Source organism: Bos taurus, chromosome 18, assembly GCF_002263795.3.
Source record: "Bos taurus isolate L1 Dominette 01449 registration number 42190680 breed Hereford chromosome 18, ARS-UCD2.0, whole genome shotgun sequence".
Lineage (NCBI taxonomy): Eukaryota > Metazoa > Chordata > Mammalia > Artiodactyla > Bovidae > Bos > Bos taurus.
The window spans coordinates 12,938,935-12,959,813 of NC_037345.1; the positions used below are offsets into that span (position 1 = coordinate 12,938,935).

The window sequence follows — 20,879 nt, forward strand, 5'->3', positions numbered from 1 at the left end:
TGGCAGGCAGCTGGCACTGGGCCCCGGGGAGCATCGAGGAGCCCTGGCCTCACCTGGACATGGCCGTTGTGGGGCCCTCTGTGGCCGTACATGCACTCCACCGTGGCCGACTTCCTCTCCATCAGGTGGATTCGGAACAGGGGCTTGAACCGCATGGGGTCGTCCACGTGAGGGTCGTGGGGCGGCAGGTACATCCAGCCAATGATGAACAAGCCATCCACCTGCACGCAGGTCCACACGAGGGTGAGGGTGGGGGTGGGTGAGGCACAGTATCCCCACCCTAACCCCCCTTATGACTATACAGTGGAAGTGAGAAATAGATTTAAGGGACTAGATCTGATAGAGTGCCTGATGAACTATGGACTGAGGTTCGTGACACTGTACAGGAGACAGGGATCAAGACCATCCCCATGGAAAAGAAATGCAAAAGAGCAAAATGGCTGTCTGGAGAGGCCTTACAAATAGCTGTGCAAAGAAGAGAAGTGAAAAGCAAAGGAGAAAAGGAGAGATATAAGCATCTGAATGCAGAGTTCCAAAGAACAGCAAGGAGAGATAAGAAAGCCTTCCTCAGCGATCAATGCAAAGAAATAGAGGAAAACAACAGAATGGGAAAGACTAGAGATCTCTTCAAGAAAATTAGAGATACCAAGGGGACATTTCATGCAAAGATGGGCTCCATAAAGGACAGAAATGGTATGCACTTAATAGAAACAGAAGATGTTAAGAAGAGGTGGCAAGAATACACAGAAGAACTGTACAAAAAAAGATCTTCATGACCAAGATAATCACGATGGTATGATCACTCACCTAGAGCCAGACATCCTGGAATGTGAAGTCAAGTGGGCCTTAGAAAGCATCACTACGAACAAAGCTTGTGGAGGTGATGGAATTCCAGTTGAGTTCTTTCAAATCCTGAAAGATGATGCTGTGAAAGTGCTGCACTCAATATGCCAGCAAATTTGGAAAACTCAGCAGTGGCCACAGGACTGGAAAAGGTCAGTTTTCATTCCAATCCCAAAGAAAGGCAATGCCAAAGAATGCTCAAACTACCGCACAATTGCACTCATCTCACACGCTAGTAAAGTAATGCTCAAAATTCTCCAAGCCAGGCTTCAGCAATACGTGAACTGTGAACTTTCATATGTTCAAGCTGGTTTTAGGCAGAGGAACCAGAGATCAAATTGCCAACATCCGCTGGATCATCGAAAAAGCAAGAGAGTTCTATAAAAACATCTATTTCTGCTTTATTGACTATGCCAAAGCCTTTGACTGTGTGGATCACAAGAAACTGTGGAAAATTCTGAAAGAGATGGGAATACCAGACCACCTGACCTGCCTCTTGAAACCTATATGTAGGTCAGGAAGCAAAAGTTAGAACTGGACATGGAACAACAGACTGGTTTCAAATAGGAAAAGGAGTATATCAAGGCTGTATACTGTCACCCTGCTTATTTAACTTATATGCAGAGTACATCATGAGAAACACTGGGCTAGAAGAAGCACAAGCGGGAATCAAGATTGCCAGGAGAAATATCAATAACCTCAGATAGGCAGATGACACCACCCTTATGGCAGAAAGTGAAGAGGAACTCAAAAGCCTCTTGATGAAAGTGAAAGAGGAGAGTGAAAAAGTTGGCTTAAAGCTCAACATTCAGAAAACGAAGATCATGGCATCTGGTCCCATCACTTCATGGGAAAAAGATGGGGAAACAGTGGAAACAGTGTCAGACTTTATTTTTGGGGGCTCCAAAATCACTGCAGATGGTGACTGCAGCCATGAAATTAAAAGACGCTTACTCCTTGGAAGAAAAGCTATGACCAACCTAGATAGCATATTGAAAACCAGAGACATTACTTTGCCAACAAAGGTCCATCCAGTCAAGGCTATGGTTTTTCCAGTGGTCATGTATGCATGTGAGGTTGGACTGTGAAGAAAGCTGAGTGCCAAAGAATTGATGCTTTTGAACGGCGGTGTTGGAGAAGACTCTTGAGAGTCCCTTGGACTGCAAGGAGATCCAACCAGTCCATTCTAAAGGAGATCAGCCCTGGGTGTTCTTTGGAAGGAATGATGCTAAAGCTGAAACTCCAGTACTTTGGCCACCTCATGCGAAGAGTTGACTCATTGGAAAAGACTCTGATGCTGGGAGGGATTGGGGGCAGGAGGAGAAGGGGACGACAGAGGATGAGATGGCTGGATGGCATCACCCACTCGATGGACGTGAGTTTGAGTGAACTCCAGGAGATGGTGATGGACAGGGAGGCCTGGAGTGCTGTGATTCATGGGGTCGCAAAGAGTCGGACACGACTGAGACTGAACTGAAACCCCCCCAACAGTGAGGACCAGCCACATCCACATCCCAGTCCTGTGGGGATCCAGAGCGGCAGGACGAGCATGGTCTCTCCAGCCATTAATTAACTATTAATTAAATAACTAATTTAAGTAGTTTATCCAACATGAAACGTGGTAGCTATAGCTGGTAACACTGTTACACCATTGAAATATGCTGAGAAACAGAAATCACAGTTCTCCCCACCCCTCGCAAAGGGATCAAACTGTGAGGTGATGGGTACCTTGACTAACTAGAAGGGGGACTCCTTCCACGATGTTACTTGTGCCTCAAATTGCCACAAGGTATACTTTACAGACCTCACAGTTTTGGTAACTATACTAAACCAAACTGAAAAAATTAGCTAATTTTTCAGTAGAAAATACAGCGGTGAGACCTGGATCCAAGCAAGCCACTGAGAGAGCGCGTCCAGCTCTGAAGTGGGCACGGGGGGTGGGGCAAGGGAAGAAGCCCAAAGACACAGGAAAGAAGCAGGAGTGATTCAGAGAGCGACCCCCAACAGGGCAGCCGACCCGAGAAGGAACGGGCGCTGCTCTTGCCAGGGGAGACTCGGGAGCCAAGACCAACGCGCGGCAGGAGGGCCTGGCTTAGATCCTGAGGCGGATGAGCCAGCAGCTGAGGGTGGTTCTGAGATGGACGGGGAGCCCCGAGTGTGGACGGGGCCTTAGGGGACCCGGAGACCAGTGCTGCTATGGTGAGCTGTGGTCAGAACCTCAAGTGTGTGGGTGCTGGAGTTAGAGACCCACGCTGAAGCACAAACACGGACTGTCAGGAGCCTGGGGTTTGCATTAAAATACTGAAAAGAAAAGGCAAAGAGGCTGTGAATTTGGCACCAGGCAGCTGCCAGGAGGCAGGCATCTGGGCGTCACCCTGCCACCCTGTGTGTGTTTAGAGTGCCACACGATAAACGTGGTGACGGGGATAAAGGAGGGGACAGTCCCCGGGCACCACACTCAGCAAGCCTGCGTTCTCGTGGAGGGCGGGGGCACCTCTGCCGCCCACACGGTGGCCCCCCAGCCAGTCCTGCCTCCCCGGGGGGGTTGAGTCCCCAGCTTCTGGTTCCAGCGACAGAGAAGGACGGAACTCAATCACTCATCGTCTGAGAGGAGGGCTAGTTGGCGGTGCTCTGTCAGGGGCCCCACTTTCCCCTAATTATCCCCTGCTTTCAGAAGCCCTTTAAAAAAAAAACCCCACGCAACTCTATTACTCACTGCCAGTAAGAAAAACAGTGACCCCCTCCCGCACTGAAACTAAGGAGAGAATAAGCCCACGCTGGGAGCTGTCTGGCTTATCCCCGAGAGAACATTCTAACAGCAAGGCTTCCCTGGCGGTATTAATATTAAACAAATGTGAAGTGAGTTTCTCAACAGATGTTTCCACTACATTATAAGGAATATGAAGCAATATTTATCCCTAACCAAACCCCACCTGGTGAGCAAAACCCAGTCACCAGAGTCACCTGGCGGTCCACGAGAACCTGGCTTCTGGGACCCTGACAGCCGCAGCAAGGCAGACCCGCCAGCCGTGACCCAGCTGCAGCCAGAGCCCTGGACTCGGGCTTCTGGCCCGCCGCGTGTATGTGCAGCAAGAGGGAAGCAGAGGTGGACCGCAGGCTGCCGGAAGGAGCCCTGGCTTGGTTTTCCCCGCACTGCGGGCAACAGTGACACAACGGCCGGGGCCCGCCTGGAGCTCGGCGAGCACAAGGCCCCGCCCGGCTTCTGTCCTGGAGGCTGTAGCCGTGTCAGCAAGAACACCAGCAAGGGCCGTGTCCTCCTCGATGCCGACTCCACTTAACGCCAAGGAAAGTCAGGTCTGAAGTTTTTCAAACGGACCCAAAAATTGATCAGCTAGTTTTTTATATAAGATAGGCAAGTCATCAGGAAGCATACACAGATTAAAACCAAGAGACTTCTCTCCTGGCTACCACCAAGGAGCTTATATCAAACAGCCGCTCCTGCTGGGACCAGCCATAAAAGCTGAAAAAGGGAAGTTAAAATGCTGCTTGAGGAGGCAGAGGGCAGGCTTGCAGAGGAGGGACAGGTGCCTGCCACGACCCCACGCACGTGCCACACATACCCTGGAGCAGAGCCAGCATGGGCCTTCCATCCAGAGCCAGCCTCTGAGGGCCCCACACTGCCTCCTGTCCTTTCAGACCCTGATGTAGGGCAAAGGGCCTGTGCACGACCCAAGATGGGAGTGTCCGGTGCCTGTGACCATCAATGGCCCTTGGTGTCCAAGAGGCAGGGACCAGGTAAAGCATTCTGCATCACAAAGTCCCCGGATGTGGCGGGGGCCAAGAACTACTTAGAACGAATCTTTGCTCATTTAGAAAATAACGCCTGGCCTGTTGAGTCTTTGCGACTATCTGTCAGGCAGGAACCGCTCAGGCAGGTGAACAAAGTCCCTTGCACAAGAATCCAGGCCCGAGGCTCTTCAGACTTACCACCACGTTCAGCAGTCCTCCGTACGGCCCAATATCCGGCTGCCACAAGCCCAGGATGTGTCTGTATCGGTGAAGCACTACAGGGAGAGAGAGGACAGGGCTTCGCTGTAGAGTCAGCCGGCCACCATGCAGAGTCAGTAATTGGAGGGAAGGGCATTGGCGGGGGGTGAGGCTTGTGAAGAGGTCACTCATGGAGGCTCACAAGAGAGCCGTGCAAACAAATGGGGCTTCAAGTAAAACTTACAAGTTCCTAAATCATTCTAAGAGTAAAAATGTCTTTAGAAAGCATGATAACGGGGTCATTTTGAAACCCAGCCTCAGCGTATCAGCTCCAGTGATGAGGAACTGCTGCCTCAAAAGACATGCAGTGGGCACCCTGGTGAGGTGATGAGCCTCCCGTCGGTCTCCACGATGGAGTAAGCATGGGACTCTTTACCAGGGCGGAGTCCAAAATGTCATGGGGCTGTAGAGTAAGATTTAAATTAGGTCATCCTTCTTTAAAAACAAAACACATTCCCGCCTTATTTCAAAAGCAATGCATGTATATTTACTGGGGGCAACGAGAGAAAAGGGCACTTGAGGCCAACCTGAGATCCCACTGCATGGCCATGGCCAGTGCAGCAGGTGTCCTGGGAAAAGTCCTTCACTTCCACTTCCTTTGCACGGTATTTGTGGAGTGAATAGTGAAAAGTGAAAAAGTGAAAAGAGGAACAAACTGCACAAAGAAGTGAACCAGCTCATGCAGGGCCCTGCCTGCCAGCTGCAGGGTCTGGGGTCTCACCACAGCCAGTGTGGTGCTAGAATTCATCTGTCAATTGGATTTGCCCATGGGGGCCAGGGGTGGGCAGACATTCTTGGTCAAACATTATTCTGGTGTGTGTGTGTTCCTAGACGAGGGTGACATTTCAATCTGCCATCTGACAGAGAAAGCAGATTGCCCTCCCTCGTGTGGTGGGCCATGTCCAATCAGTTGAAGGATGAGCAGAAGAAGGCTGGTGCTCCCATGAGTATGAAGGAGCTCCTCCTACCTGGCTGAATGCTGGGAGATCAGTCTTTTCTAACTTCAAACTCTAATCATGGGCTCTTCCTGAAGTGGACAAAAAGGCTAACCCTCCCACAAACAAGGGAGTTTTCTCTTGGCTGACTATGTTGAGCTGGGACAACGGTCTTTTCCAGACTTCGGATTTGAACTGAAACATGGGATCTTCCTGGGTCTGGAGCCTGCCAAACTTCGAACTGGAACTACACAATTGGCTCCTCTGGGTCTCCAGGCTGCTGACTGGAGATCCTGGGACTGGTCAGGGTCTCCATAGCTGTGCAACCCAACTTCTTATACTGCTCTCTTTCTATATGAAGGAACTGGTTCTGTCTAAAAACCTTGGCTAACACCCAGTGGGAGCCATGGATGGTCTCCAAGTGCAGGAGCTGCATCATCACAACTTCAGGGAGGAAGGCCAGGCAGCTGGGTCCAAAGGGACCTGAGCCCAGACAGCAGCTCTGCGGCCACCACTTGGTCTGGGGTACAGGGAAGGGAAAGCGGGTCTAGCACCATCCCGAGCCCACAGGGCATGCAGAAGACTGGTGGGAATGTTCCACCAGCCTCCCTAAGGTCGCACCCTCAGAACATGCGTCTTCTGAGTCAGCTTACAAGACATATGTTAAAGTCAGTGGTTGTCTCATGGCCGTGCCCTGATAGGTTTTGCGTGTGTTAAACAAGCAATAATAAGCGGGGTCAGAGTCACAAGCAAATACTAAGCTCCAGATGGTGCAGCACACACGCACGTGTTTAGGGGTAAAACAAACTAATGTCTGCCACTTACCTAGAAACACAGCACATTATACGATGGATGCATGGACAGGTGTGTGGGGGTGAAGTGGGGCAGAGAGCTATGGAGTCGGGTAAGTGGGTGCTCACTGCACAATTCTCTCTACTTTTCTGTTATGTTTTTAAAATGTTGCCATGTAACTGTGGAGAAAAAATCAAATGGGCCCATACAGCATGGCCTTCTCTTGTCTCCAGTCTCCCATCTTTCCAAGATCAATCAATCTGATCCCAAAGCCCCTGGAAACTCTGTCCAAAGAATCTGCCACCAACCTGGCAATTTCCAAAGGGGAGTTCCTTCTTCTGCTTTAAAAGCAGCATCTCTCTGAAAAAAAGAGTCCAGCCTCCTGTGCGTGCTGAGAGCAGCAGCTGCCTCTGGATTGCAAGCTCCACGCAGGTGAGCACACACAGGTATGCCCGTGGCTCCTGGCCCACCCAGCCTGGGCCCCCAGGACAGTTGGAGGGAAAGTCAGAGACCACCAGCGTCAGGTGGGCTGGGAGCATGCTGGCCCAGAGGCACTCGATTCCCTAAGATAACACGATGCCTGTGCTTTACAACATATTCTTAAGAAAGTCTCAGGGTTAGTCCAGGAGAAGCGACCTGACAAGCCCCAGCGGCCCTCGGACTGAAGCGTCCACTTGAGTCACACAAAACATCAGGGTGAGGACGGGGAGGGCAGCCCCATGTGCACGGTGGCCGCCTGTGCCCAGGCCTGTTGGGAGGCCAGCTCTAAGGCACCACGGCCACAGGACGCAACAAGCACAGACAAGCTCAAGCACCTGCCCTCGGGCTCGCCTCTGACCCGCGCCGCACCCTGCCTCAGGCAGAGGAGGGGCCCCCGGGTTTAGGACAGAGTCCCCAGCACCTCCTGGCCCAGGCGCTCAACACACCCCAGGGCTCCCCTCCTGGAGGAGGATCCCCAGCTCAACAAGCCCTCCTTCCTCCATCTCCAAACACGCATTGACCACTCAAGTCAGGAGAGTAAAGTGGGATTCAGTCCCACTTACTGAATGGGGCTGGAGAAGAAAATGGCAACCCACTCCAGTATTCTTGCCTGGAGACCTCCATGGACAGGGGAACCTGGCGAGCTACAGTCCATGGGGTCCAAGAGTCGGACATGACTGAGTGCCTGACACACACACACTGAACGGGGCACAGCTGACACCGGCCCACGTGCACACAGCGGGCTTGGGACCTGAGGCAGCCAGTGGACGGGGTCAGACCCTTCAGGGGCTGTCCCACCAGAAGCAGGCGTGCTCAAAGCGCCCAAGTCCCAGGAATCCGGGGAAGCCGGGCGTTCCAGTTCACAGGCGAAGCAACCAGAAACCAGAGAACCATGCTAACTCAGTGAGAACAGTGAAAATGCTCCTGCTCTCAGCCCCATGAAGCAGGACTTGGGCCTTCCAGAAGGAGCACCAGCTCAGAGACCCTGCCGACCACTGATCCCCAAGGTCAGCGTGGTTGTGTTCAGAAAACCAGCCCAGGCTCTCAGGTCACCCCCACCACCAGCACCAAAACAGGAACAATGGTCCAAGATGACTAAGGAAGCTCTCAGCCCAGGAGCTAACAGAAAAACACTCTGTCCTAGTCAGGGCCAGCCGATTCTCATCTGCCAACGGGAAGGGCCACTTAACAAGCCAAGTGGGAAACTCCAACACACTTGACAACACCCAGCCTAACAGACCCAACTCTCCTCGGCATGAGCTGAGACTGAGCAGTCTCTTCCCTGCTGTCCTGCCAGCAGCTGCCACAGCCCACCACACTCGGGGCAGCCGGCCCGCCACCCACAAGGCCGTAACATCATTTCTGAATCACTACATCTGTCGTGCAGAACTGAGGTTTCAGGCCCAAAGGAAAACCCTATATGCAACTGACAGTATCTCCTGCCACCCACTAGAAACTTTAGGTAGCTGGAATAAAATCAGAGGAGAAAACACTTCCAAACTCACTCTGTGAGGCCAGCATGACCCTGATACTAAAACCAGACAAGAACACCACGAGAAAAAAAAATTAAAGGCCAATATTCCTGCTGAACACAGATGCAAATATCCTCAACAAAGCGTCAGCAAACCAAAAAGGACCGCACACCACGATGAAGGGGATTTTATCCAGGGAGGCAAGGATGACACAAAACCCACAGATCAATCAATGCAACACACCACATTCACAAAATGAAGGCTAACAACCACGGGAGCCTCTCCACACACGCAGAAAAGGTCTTTGACAAAATGCAACATCCGTTTATGATAAAAGGATATGGAGAGAGCGTACCTCAACACAACAGAGGCCACGTGTGACAAACCCACAGCCAGCAGCACATCAAACATGAACAGCAAAAAGCTTTTGAAAAACAAGGATCCCCACTCTCCCCATTGTCATTCAGTGTAGGATTGGAAGTCCAAGCCAGAGCAATCGGGCAAGAAAAAGAAATAGAAGGTGTTCACGCTGAAAAGGAAGAAATAAAACTGCCACCATTTTGCAGATGACATGTTACCGTATCCTAAAGACACCACCAAAAACTCAGACTGAATAAATGAATTACATAATGCGGCAGGATACAAAATCGATATACGGAACAAAGTCAGGAGAAACATCCCACAGACACATGCTCTCCTCTCTCAGACACACACCCCACTGGTGCCCACAGGCCTTTCCAGGAGGGCCCTTCTGCTTTATCCTTACCCATGGTCTCCTGCCTTTCTCCGTAGCCATCCTGTAATGCGTTCTCTGCTCCGCTTGGCAGACTGGGCTTTGGAGAGGACTTCCCCTCCAAGGACTCCACCCTGTGCCATCTATACCTGAGGATTAAAAATGGCCTGGCCATCTCCTCACCCATGGGGGTGATGTTCCACTAAACACCTCACATCTACTCGAGCAACCTGGAGCACTGCCAGAATGCTGGGTCTGAGCCTCAAAGCCCAGAGCCCTAAGGTACACGAGGTTATTTTTAAGTTCAAAGTGCACCATCGATTCACACACACAGACATGTGCTAGATTCATCATAAAGGCAACACACACAGCCCCGGTACAATCCCAACATCCTACAGACACGGATTGTCAAGACTGTCAGTTAGCTACACACACACACCACCCCTAGGAGCAGCGGATCTGGGCCACAAGGCTTCAGAGAGACTGTGTCTCTCAGGTCCAAGGGAATGAGGCCCAGAAGACTTCAGGGGACCTGGGGACCTGAGGTCCCATGGCTCCAGACAGAGCACAAGTGGACAAGGAAGAGCCCAGAGCCTCGCTCCTCACAAGCCAGTCATCACAGCAGACGTCTCTGGAGCTCGGGAGAGCATCAGAGCACGAATACCAAGAAGCCCTCAGTTGGGACACCTTAGGACACTGGAACCTGGAACAACAACCTGGGCATACAGAAGCTCAAGCTCAGTTGAAATTGATTTTTCTTTTTTTCACGCATGCTAATTCTTCCCTGATATTCTTGTAGACCATCTAAAATAACAGACCAGTTCTCAGAGAAAGGCAACCAAGGCTGACAACTGGTTATTGTCACTGTGTTCTAGATCGTCCAGGTGTCCCGCTGTGCTTTTATAACTACACTCACAGCTCGAGGCGCCAGCAATCCCCCACTAAAGCAGGTCCTCAAGGCAGCGTCAGCTACAAGCAATGGGGACAGCACGCATGCGGCTCTGGTCCACATCAGTTCGAGATGCGGTCTCCCAGAAGCGTGGTCAACCATCGGGACTCAGGACTCATCCTCATCACTGCAGGAAGCTTCTCTCCACCCTCTGGGCACAGAGAAGGACACCTCTCAAAACAACCTGAGGCACTTCCTGGTCCCGGTCACCCCCAGAGGCGTGTTGGAATTCCACATCAGCCTGACGGTGTAAGTCCTGGAAGAAGCCTGTGACAGCCCTGTGACATGATAACCTCTAAGCTGCTGGTCTGTTTGTGCCTAAAAGCCCACGACACCTGGTTCCCCTCAGCACAGCCAGTGCCATCGATCCGCTGTTCTCATTGATACCCGAAATGTCACCATCTGTCCCATGGGGCTGGAGATGGCGCCTGGCTCACTGACTGCTGGGCATGGGGGGGGATAGCACAGCCCAGGACAGAGTGTTCCAGAGAGCCCACTCCCAAGAGGGCCAGAAAAGGAACAGGACTCACATCTTCAGCCAGCCAGCCCAGCCCGGGTGTGTGGTGACTGCTCCCACACCAGTCCCCTGGGCCTGGGTGACACACGAGGTGGCTTTATAAGTGCACAATGCCCAGAAAGTGCCCCAGAGCACACTGCCCACACCCAGGCAGCCCTGCCCAGACTTCGGGATGACCCCTGAGTAAAACAGGACTGCCCAGCACACGGCAGCTACATGGAGTCTGGTGGGGGTTAGGAAAAATTCCACCAATGACTCTGTTCTCTCTGTTCTAAGCAGATTTTGTTGGAAACTATGCTCTTCTAAGACTCAGAAGCGGGTCTGCTCAATGCAGACGATGCTGGCCCCTGGACACCCAAAGGGGTGGGGAAAAGAGCAGGAGAGGGCTGCCTGTGCTTCTCGAAAACGTGAAAACAGCTTCCAGTGCATCCTGGCTCAACCCAATACAAAGAGAGACAGCATTCGTCCCCTGTGGAACACGGCCTAGGAAAATGTCTAGAGCTCAAGTGATGCCCATCAAAGGAGGAAACACCCACTGTTTCTACGTACTTTTGTTGTGTGTGTAAACTTTTTACATTGACGTCTACTGTTAACACATGATGACTACAAAGCCTAGATGTGAACACTCACATTTCATCTCAGAAGAGGTAGGTTTTAAGGCTCCTATGTCTCAAGAAGCGATAAATGTTAAAATGCACAGCAACACATGCTCGTGCTTGCTACAACCCCAAACCCAAAGCGGCTGCAGAAACCCTGCCCATTTGTATAACTGCCCCGGGGCCACCACTCAGGAGGTGAAAACCAGCAAAAGCCAAGGAGGTCAGCCCGCTGCTGGGACCAGAGCCTGGGTGACAGGCCCTGCCGGCAGCATCTCGGCGGTGCTCGCCACAGAAGCGGAAGCCAGGGTGGGGTTGAGGGTGGGGGTACGTACGGCAGGTGTACACATCTCTGTACTTCATGTGCTCGTAATCGGGCAGAATTCTCATGAAACGTCCCGACTTCACGCGTGGGTTTATACCTGAACAGACACAGCAGGCAAGGGACTGAGGGGGCTTCCGCCTTCTCGACAGGACTTGCCACTTGCTCACCCACGTCACACGCTTCCCTTACATCCTTGACCCCTGGAACCTGCAGGGGCACTCGCCATGGTGGCAGGCCCGGCCAGAAGGAATTGTGGTGACAGGCGTTGCTGCCAGTCAGCAATCCATGCTGGGAACTCCCCACGGCAGGCCCACTCGGGACTCCCCCAACCCCAGGCTCTCTCTCCATCACCCACCATGATCACCAGGCTTGCTGAGCAGGGAAGGCAGAGGTCACACTCACAGATATTGGGGTGACCGTGTAGGGAGCCCTGTACCCCAGCTAGGATCCCCGGCTTGCCCGGTGCATACCTGGCATGTCCTTCACCTGTTGCATTTGACCATGCTGTTTGTGCTGAAGGACAGTACTTGCCAGCCCCAGAACTCAGTCAGACCCCTTGCTCCTGAATCAAGGCAGCTGGGTCCACTATCTAAGGAGGAGAGGGGTGACTTTCTTTCACCACCTCTTCCGGAAGCTAAGGACGAGGCCCTCAGAGCAAACTCAGAGAAACACGGTTCCGGGGATGTGAGGATAGAAGCTGAAGCTCACGCTGGCCAAGGCAGATCAGACACTCTGGGATACCGGTTAACAGACTGCGAATCATCCTCTGCACTTGGCAACCACTTTCAAGGGGTTGAGAGCCAGCAGTTATGACCTCTCCAGATGTCCTGCTTTGCCTGTGACCTCGCCATGGCCCTGTCCCCTCTTGCTGGACTGCCCCTCTCTACTGCTCACCTGCCCACTCACTGTGCCCAGACATCTCCTCCACAGGACAGCTGCCCCCAGCCCCTTTGCCCACAGCTGAGATGAGCTCTGTGGGGGCCTTAATTTCTCACGCATGCTCTCCCCCAGGCACTTCAGCCCCACCACCAGGCAGGTATAAGCCTCCCTCCAGGACTATTTCAGGACTTACAGCTCTTACAGGGAACTCAAGTCACTTTCACATGATATCATCAAATGGCCTAACAAACTCAAGTGGCCCGATGATAAGAACTTGTCATATTAGACCCTCAAGGAAACAGCTGACCATTCCCCAAAGCCAGGAAGCCTCTCGTTTCTGTGCTGACAAAGGCTACTGCGGCCAGTGTGGTTCAGACAGATACTGATGCCCACAGCGAGGGTGGCCTCCTGAACTCCCCGGACTTAAGACTCCAACTCTGGGGGAGCAACGCTGGAGCCGAGGGTGGAGTGGGGCCCTGGGGACACCCCCAGGACAGAGGGCAGGAGGAGAGGGTACACAACCAGCTCTCCACCCCTGGAACTCTGGGCTTTGCAGGATCAAAGGAGCATTGTTCTCGCCCCTGAGACCAGAGGACCGGAAGAAACTATACTTTCCCAGGAGTGACCACTAGGGCCCCCAGATCCACGTCCCCTGGAGACACGTCTTCTTGGGGAGTGGGACATGGAGCAGAGGTCAGAAAGAAAACCAAAGTGCGAACGTGGACAGGGAAGGTGGAGCGGGAAAGCCTGTGCAGACCAGCACTGGGTCCAGGACCCAGGACAGGGACAGGGTGCAGGCAGGGGTGGGGACCAGGACCAAGGACAGGGCCAGGGTGCAGGGAGGGGTGGGGACCGGGACCAGGACCAAGGACAGTGGTGGGGTGGGGGAGGGGAGGACCAGGACTAAGGACAGGGGTGGGGTGGGGGAGGGGAGGGCCAGGACCAAGGACAGGTACAGGGTGCAGGGAGGGGTGGGGACCGGGACCAGGACCAAGGACAGTGGTGGGGTGGGGGGAGGGGAGGACCAGGACTAAGAACAGGGGTGGGGTGGGGGAGGGGAGGGCCAGGACCAAGGACAGGGGTGGGGTGGGGGAGGGGAGGACCAGGACTAAGGACAGTGGTGGGGTGGGGGGAGGGGAGGACCAGGACCAAGGACAGTGGTGGGGTGGGGGAGGGGAGGACCAGGACTAAGGACAGGGGTGGGGTGGGGGAGGGGAGGACCAGGACCAAGGACAGGTACAGGGTGCAGGAAGCGGTGGGGACCAGGACCAAGCACAGGGAGAGGGTGCAGGGAGGGGTGGGGACCAGGCCCAAGGACAGGGGTGGGGGGAAGGTGGAAGTCCAGGACCAAGGACAGGTCCGGGTGGGGGTAGGGCAGGGATGGTGGCTATGGTGGGCAAGGATGCAGCCCAGGCCCCTGGCAAGTGAGGAACTGTGGTAATGGGAGGTAGAAGTAGGGCCAGGACACGTAGGGCTCTGGTGGGAGCGGGGGCGGTGGGTAGCGGGGACGTGGCCACCTTGAAGGTACAGTCAAGCACCAACACCAAGAACTGCCCATGTCCAAGTGGCTGGGCTCCTCAGAGGAAGATCCACGGAAACCCAGAGACTGACAGGAGATTTCCCAACTCGTGAGCAAACTAACCCAGGAACACCTGCCCAATCTAACACCCCCCAAGTGGCCACGGGATTGAGATGGAGAGAAGTCTGAGGGGATGAGGAAATCAGCCTGGATTCAGGGGCCAACTGTGGCCCACGGCCTGCCTCCCCACTCTCTGCTTGTGCAGGGGGTGTGGGCGACGTGAGGAGGGGCTGGCCCACCGGGAAGCCCCCCATTCTGAATCACAGGTGTTCCCACAGAGGACCCCAGCCCTGGCTTCCTAGGAAGCTGCTCAGGGAGAAGCACCACCTGGTCTGAGTGTTCTGCAGAACTGGTACAAAGTGCAAAAGAAGGTGAAACCCAAAATCTACCAAGATGCTTTTAAGATGAACAATTAACGTCCTTTCCAGAGAATTCAGCAGGTCTCCCTTAGGCCAAAGGTCTTTCTTACACCGTCTTTTACAACCCAGCCCCGAGGGTTAACAGCGCATCACACCCCAGCCCAGGTGGGGAGAGGCAGGATGCCCCTGCGGGACCCTGGGTGGCATCAGTGCCAACAGCCTCACACCTGAGGGAGGGCCAGAGGAGAGATGCTTGGGGCAGGGGCTCTGGGCATCAGGGAGCATTGCTGGCAACTCTGGAAGGCACAGGGGTGGGGACAAGAAATGGGGGGAGGGGCAGGGACTGGAGGCTCACCACTGCTGCAGGAAGCGAGCCCAGGAAGGGCAGGGCTCGGGGAGGAGGAGGGGCCCGGCTGCTGTCACACATCACGGTCACCCCTGCTGCCACATCCCCAGCCAGGCTGCAGGCCAGGACCCAGACAGGGGCGCCTCTGAGCCCCCGGAGCTGTTTTCAGGGCAGCCACGTCTCCCAGATAAACGACACCTGATGCACTTGTGCTGCAAAGTCAGAGTCATGCTTTGGCCAGAAATGGGGAGAAGAGAGCCCCCTGCCTGCTTAGTGCCGTCACGCCTGTGCTGGCTCCATGGCGTCACCTCTGACTTTAAGGGGGCATCTGAGAACTGGCCCGTGGGCTGAGGGCCGTGGACTTTTACTTTACGTGGTTGCTGCTCAGTGAGGGTCCGCCTCTGGAACCAGTCAGCGGAAGATGACAACAGAGTAACTTACGCTTGGCATAGACATCTCGACAAGACACGCCCGTGATCTCCAGCTTCCGCAAGTTTTCACAAACGCCGTACTCTGTAACAAGAAACGTTTGCTGGGAATTACAGTCAAGAAATCAGAAAGCAGCAGCAATAGAAAGACTAGGGGAGGGGCTCATGCCTCAGCCTTGGCCGTGTGCTCCGAGCCTGACCCTTCTCCCTCTGCGGAGGTTTTACAGGCCTTCTCCACACTCAGTCAACACCTCACTCACCAGTGAAGCCACTGTTCTATTTTTAGATGACACCACTCTGAATGAAACAGCAATCTGCATTGTCTATTCTGATAAGCTCTGGAAACCTAATCGCTCAAACCCACAACCAGACAACCAGCTCATGAACACAGTGAATGCTGTGTGTTCCCATGGAAATAAGACCATCACTGGTATCAGGGTTCCACAAAGGCCCCAGACCCCGGTGCGGCTACTGACTCTGAAGTGAAGACACAGCTGGGGCTGCACAGGGTAGCCTTGAAGCAAAACCCTATACCACCTCCACGACAGCGCTCTGCCCCACCTCAGGCAGGGGCCCCAGGCTCAGAGAGGCTGGTGACTCAGCAGTCCTTGCAGAAGGCCAGCAAAGGGCTGTCCACCTCGTCACACCGTTCCCCCTGCCAAGGCCTGGTCTTTCCAGTGGAACGCCTGACGTCAACCCAATGCTTCTGTGGCTGCGAGGACTGTGACAGTGTCCAAGCCAAGCTCAAGATGCAGACAGTGAAGCAACCGCTTGGGGCAAGGCGGTCACCACCTGGCAACCTCCCTGAGACCAGGCCTGTCTCCCTGCCTCCCCTGCTGACGAACAGCCCATGGCCTGCCTCGTGATCACACAAAAGCACACATGCTACCCTCCTGCCAAGAAGAATGTGGACTCCACTCTGGAGAATCATGCAAGTCGCAAGAACTTGAAAGGAACTCGATAGTGAAACATGCTGTGTGTGACCTGGGGCAGGGGTGACACCTGCATGTCACATGAGCCACCAGCAACCAAGAGGCCCCAAACCCTCTCAGACCACGTGGGGGACCAGCTGGATAGGCCACTTCCACCCTGGCTGGAGGTCGAGCTGGAGTGGGTCTGCCCACACTCTTGAGAAGAGCTCGGCCCCACACCAGACGGCCTTCATGAGCTCCCACCACGGTCAGGCGGCCGCTTGACCACCACGGGGCTGTCACCACCTTGGGTGATCCCCATAAACAGTGTCCTTCCCTTGCACCAATGACGGCGTACTCAAAAACTGTCACCACACAAGACCTGCTGTGTGGTTCTGAAAGGACAGCTCCTCCCCCTCGGTTCCAGCAGCAACTAGGGCACATGGTCAACAAGACCTGCCTCTTACTGCCTCACAGACACGATGGACATGATGGTTTGGGAGCCCACTAGGGGGCAGGGGGTGGGAGCCTTCTCCTCCAAACTGTGCACTTTTTTTTTTAATTTATTCTCTCATTTATTCTTCTAATTTATTTTTTTATTGAAGGATAACTGCTTTACAGAATTTTGTTGTTTTCTGTCAAACCCCAACCTGAATCAGTCATAGGTATACATATACCCTCTCCCTTTTGAACTTCCCTCCCATCTCCCTCCCAATCTCACTCCTCTAGGTTGATACAGAGCCCCTGTTTGAGTTTCTTAGCCATACGGCAAATTCCCGCTGCACTTTTGTGATACACACGGACACTGCTGGTCAGATTCAGGGCACAGACCAGAGATGCACCCACATGTGCTCTGGAAGCCTGTATCTCGCAGAGGCATCGGTGCCACCCCGCATGCACCTCCCGGGGCCGAGTCGCTGAAGGCGGGCAACCTGATCTGTGGTTTTCCTGAGTCCAGCAATCGTCCAACCTGAGACAAACAACACACTGCCTCCCAGCGACGGCTCAAACTTTGGATGACTGAAACACGGTGAATCTCTCTGCACAACGCGTCGAGAAAAGGCCCTGTTAATATCATCCAGGAGATGAACCTGCATGAGCAGACAAACCAACCACAGAAAAGGCCACCGACAATCGGAAGGAAAGCAAAGGTATGACACAGTGCTAATAAATATGGCAACACTCAGTGGGTTTTCCTCAACGTTCCCCAAAGATAATACATTCACCAAAGCAGAACAATGTCATTCTGACCCAAATGTTCCTGCAAGAAATGTTCGGTATTTTCCACGTGATGGGAAAGGCTGTTTTTTTTTAAAGTTGTGGCTAGGAACGATTCCACCTCCTCTGACTGTTCTATAAACCTTTCCATAAGTCACTGGGGAAATGCCATAAAGTAGCAGTAAGGCCAGTGAACCTACACCATCACCGAGCCTCCCTCCCAGAAAAACTCATCCTCCTGCCCAAGATGGTTACAGTTAGCACACCAAACCATGCTGCCCACAGCTGCTTTCTAATTGCCAGCAATTCAAAAAGTTTCCTTGCTAAACTAGTACATCAGGCAGCTTGTGAAAGTCTTTTTTGAAAGTGTCTACTCTAAAACCAGCAACACAGTCTAAAAAAAAAAATAGTTTGGGAAGGGGGAGAAAAATGGCTGGCTAAGCTAGACTTGAGGAAATTTAAATTAAACATAGAATCCAGCTATTACCCTATTTCTAGTACATTCTCAAAAGAGATGAAAGTAGACTCAGAGATGTGTGTTCACCTTTGCTTACAGCAGCATGGTTCACAATAACCAAGAAGTGGGGGCAACCCCAGTGTCCATTGACAGATGACGGATAAGCAAAAAAGGTCCATTCTCACAGTGGGATATTACTCAGCCTTAAAAAGGAAGAGAGGCAGACACCTGACACAGCCTGGCTGAACCTTAAGGACGCTGTGCTGAGTGAGATGAGCCCATCGCAAAAGGGCAGCATTGTATGGTCCCACTGATACGAAGTCCCCAGAGCGGCCCGATTCATAGAGACAGAAGGTAGAAATGGAGGGTGCCAGGCACTGGCGTAGGGGAAACGGGGTGTTACTGTGTCATGGGGACTGAGCAGCCGCTGGGGAAGATGGAAAAGTTCTGGCCATAGTTCTGGTGATAGCTGCACAGCCACGTGAATGCAGGTAATGCCGCTGAACTGCCCACTTCAAAAAGGTCAAAGTGGTACATTTCACTTTGTGTATATGTTACCACAATTAAAAAAAAATTTAAATTGCCACTTCCAAATATTCCAATCAGGAAATTTCCGAAAAGCTATTTAATGCATGTTTCACCAAGAGGGAAAAACAGGCCAGGAATCTGGGCTGAGTCAACACTGAAGCTGCATCCTCCTGTGACCCGACTGCCAGGGGCTCCCGGCCCTCCTCATTCACTTCCCGTCCAGTGAGGTCCCTTGCTGCCCAGGTTTTACCCAAGCCCCCAACCACAGACGTGTTTCTTAATGTGCAGGAGGTCTTTTCTGTCTCCACGGGTGGGGACGGGTAAGAGTTTTCTCCTCTCTTTTCCACTCTCTCGCCTCTACAGGACCCAAGGGTCACATGCTACTTCCCAAGACCCTGGAAGAAAAAACGGAGGTGAACGGAGCTGGTGCCTGTGCCTGCCGTGGCTAGGACGTGCAGGCACTCTGTGTCACAATCGAAGGTGACAAAGTTAGTGACATCCGTCTATGGGCTGCACCAGTCCTGGAGTCTGCAGTTACAGGGCACTCAGCCCCATGCTCCAATAAAGGCTACTCAGGAGGGCTCTGCCACGCTGGATGGCCACAGAGCCAGGACCAACTCTGACGCAAGCGAGGGGCACACGGGATGAGAGTGGGAACAGCAGGTCATCCTGCTGTTCCAGAGACGGGGGTGGGGGTCCAGGGCAATGCAGGAGCACTGACAGGCTCAGGCAGCAAAGCGCCCAGATGGGGCGACCTGTGGGTGGAGCCGGCAGAGACACACCTGGAGGCACAGGTAGGGGGTCTGGTGCGGAGGCCACTGCACTGCCAGGCAAGGCAAAGGCAGAAGAAAGGCTGGGGCCCAGCCGTGGCCCCCAGAAGGCAGCAGTGGGAGGAAGGGGGCTGGGGGAATGCGGCTGGGTCATCTCCCACCTGCTGTAAACTCAGTTCCCCAAACAAAACCAAAAGGTAATACTGATTGGAAATATAGTTCATTTTTGTTTGCGCTAGATTAGGGGATAATTATAACCCTTAATAAAGTATGGTTGGAATTTCTGAGGCTGTAAAAGGAGGCAGAGGCAGGGATGGGAGCTGGTAGAGAAGGGGGGGGTCCATCAGGCTTGGGGTGGGGGCGTTTCAGGCAACTGGCTTTCAGGTCTCCTGCTCTGAGGACACCCCTCCAACAGCAGAGCACAGGTTCCAAACTCCTATGTGTCCCACAGCTTGCTACTTTTCTTAGCTGTTACTGTAACTGCATGAAATGCCTTTTTTAAAAAAAAAAATAATAATAATGTAGCAGATCTGGAAAAGCACTTTGCAGCCAGCGCATCTCAGGATGGACGAATGTAAAAACCAAACCTAGACGCAGCCCATGGGCATTTCCTATTAAACACTTAGAATATTCAGGCTGCTAAGCAAACAGTTCCCCAGGACAGCTGATACCACCTACACAGTCAATGAGACTTCTTCCCAACCAGCTCCACCTCTGCAAAGATGAACAGCCTCAGTGCCAACAGGAGCCTCGCCCCTCCAGCCAGAAGATGCCCACCCTGTCCAGCTCCATGATGGGCACCCACTGGCCAAGGGAGCCCCACTCCCACTGAGGCCCATCTGTCATTCTTAGACACTTATTCCTGCTACAGGCACCCCTGCTGGGTCTCACCACCCACTCCTGAGACCAGGGGGTAAGCAAGAGTCTGACTCTGCCATCACGTCTCCCCAGACCTCCTCTCAGATTTCAGACACTCCCCGACACCCCACTAATATTCAGCAAGCAGGCCTGCTGGGGCTACTCCAGGTTCCTCCCCTGCCCATCACCGTGGGGCAGACAATGAGGGCATCACTGGCAAAGGATGCTGACTCATGAGTGAGAACCCAAGCCACCTCCTGGACCAGTCCTGGGCTTCTCAAAGGACAGTGGTTCCTCCAAAGTCCCAAAGACACACTCCTTCCAGCCAGAAAGACAAACCAAGATCCTCAACTGAATTACATAACCACTTTGTAAACACAGCAAACAGTGACTACAGCCCAGCAGTTCTTCCTGGCAAGGCACCTGTGTTTGTCCAGTTAAATATGGCCAAGGGGGAATCTTGGCTCAGCACTTCCTGGGGGCCAGACACGCTTTCTAGCTTGCTGCTCTGAGGCTAGCGATGTCCGCTAAGAGGAAGCGTCTCCTGCAGCCCTCCTACTCTGCTAACTGGAAGGATTAGGTTTCTCTGTGGAGCAGCATACATGATGCAACTCCCAAAAATAAAGAGCCTGTAGTCCTGCCACTGAGCAAAGCAGGACAGGATAAGGGCTTCCCTCCAGTTCTGAGACCCTGCTGTGTGTCCAGGAGGCAACCTGGCTTCCTCTTTCTCCTGACTGGGACAGGGATGCTGCTCCTCCTACCTGGACAGTCTGTTTATACACTACCACCCACCCCACACCCCCAGAACAAGCAGGCTCAACAGGCATTGCTTAACGAGAACCATAAAATATTCCCAGAGCCAACAACCTGCCCACTTCACCTCCTCCCTGGATGAT

The 20,879-nt window shown here is 53.3% G+C and overlaps 1 protein-coding gene across 4 annotated transcripts in view; it reads right to left on the reverse strand.

Annotated features, from left to right (window-relative positions):
• FBXO31 (F-box protein 31) overlaps positions 1-20,879 on the reverse strand; it is a 36,741-nt gene that overhangs the window by 10,889 nt on the left and 4,973 nt on the right. Inside the window, exons 2-5 of one of the 4 annotated variants that reach the window (XM_002694853.6) lie at positions 15,255-15,326; positions 11,661-11,747; positions 4,792-4,868; positions 54-221 (exon numbers count right to left, since the gene is read on the reverse strand). In XM_002694853.6, the coding sequence (XP_002694899.4) occupies positions 54-221; positions 4,792-4,868; positions 11,661-11,747; positions 15,255-15,326 (404 nt within the window). Of the gene's footprint in view, positions 1-53; positions 222-807; positions 895-4,791; positions 4,869-11,660; positions 11,748-15,254; positions 15,327-20,879 lie in introns of those variants that run through there. The other 3 variants (XM_010814588.3, XM_059877386.1, XM_059877387.1) reach the window with 3 other exon arrangements.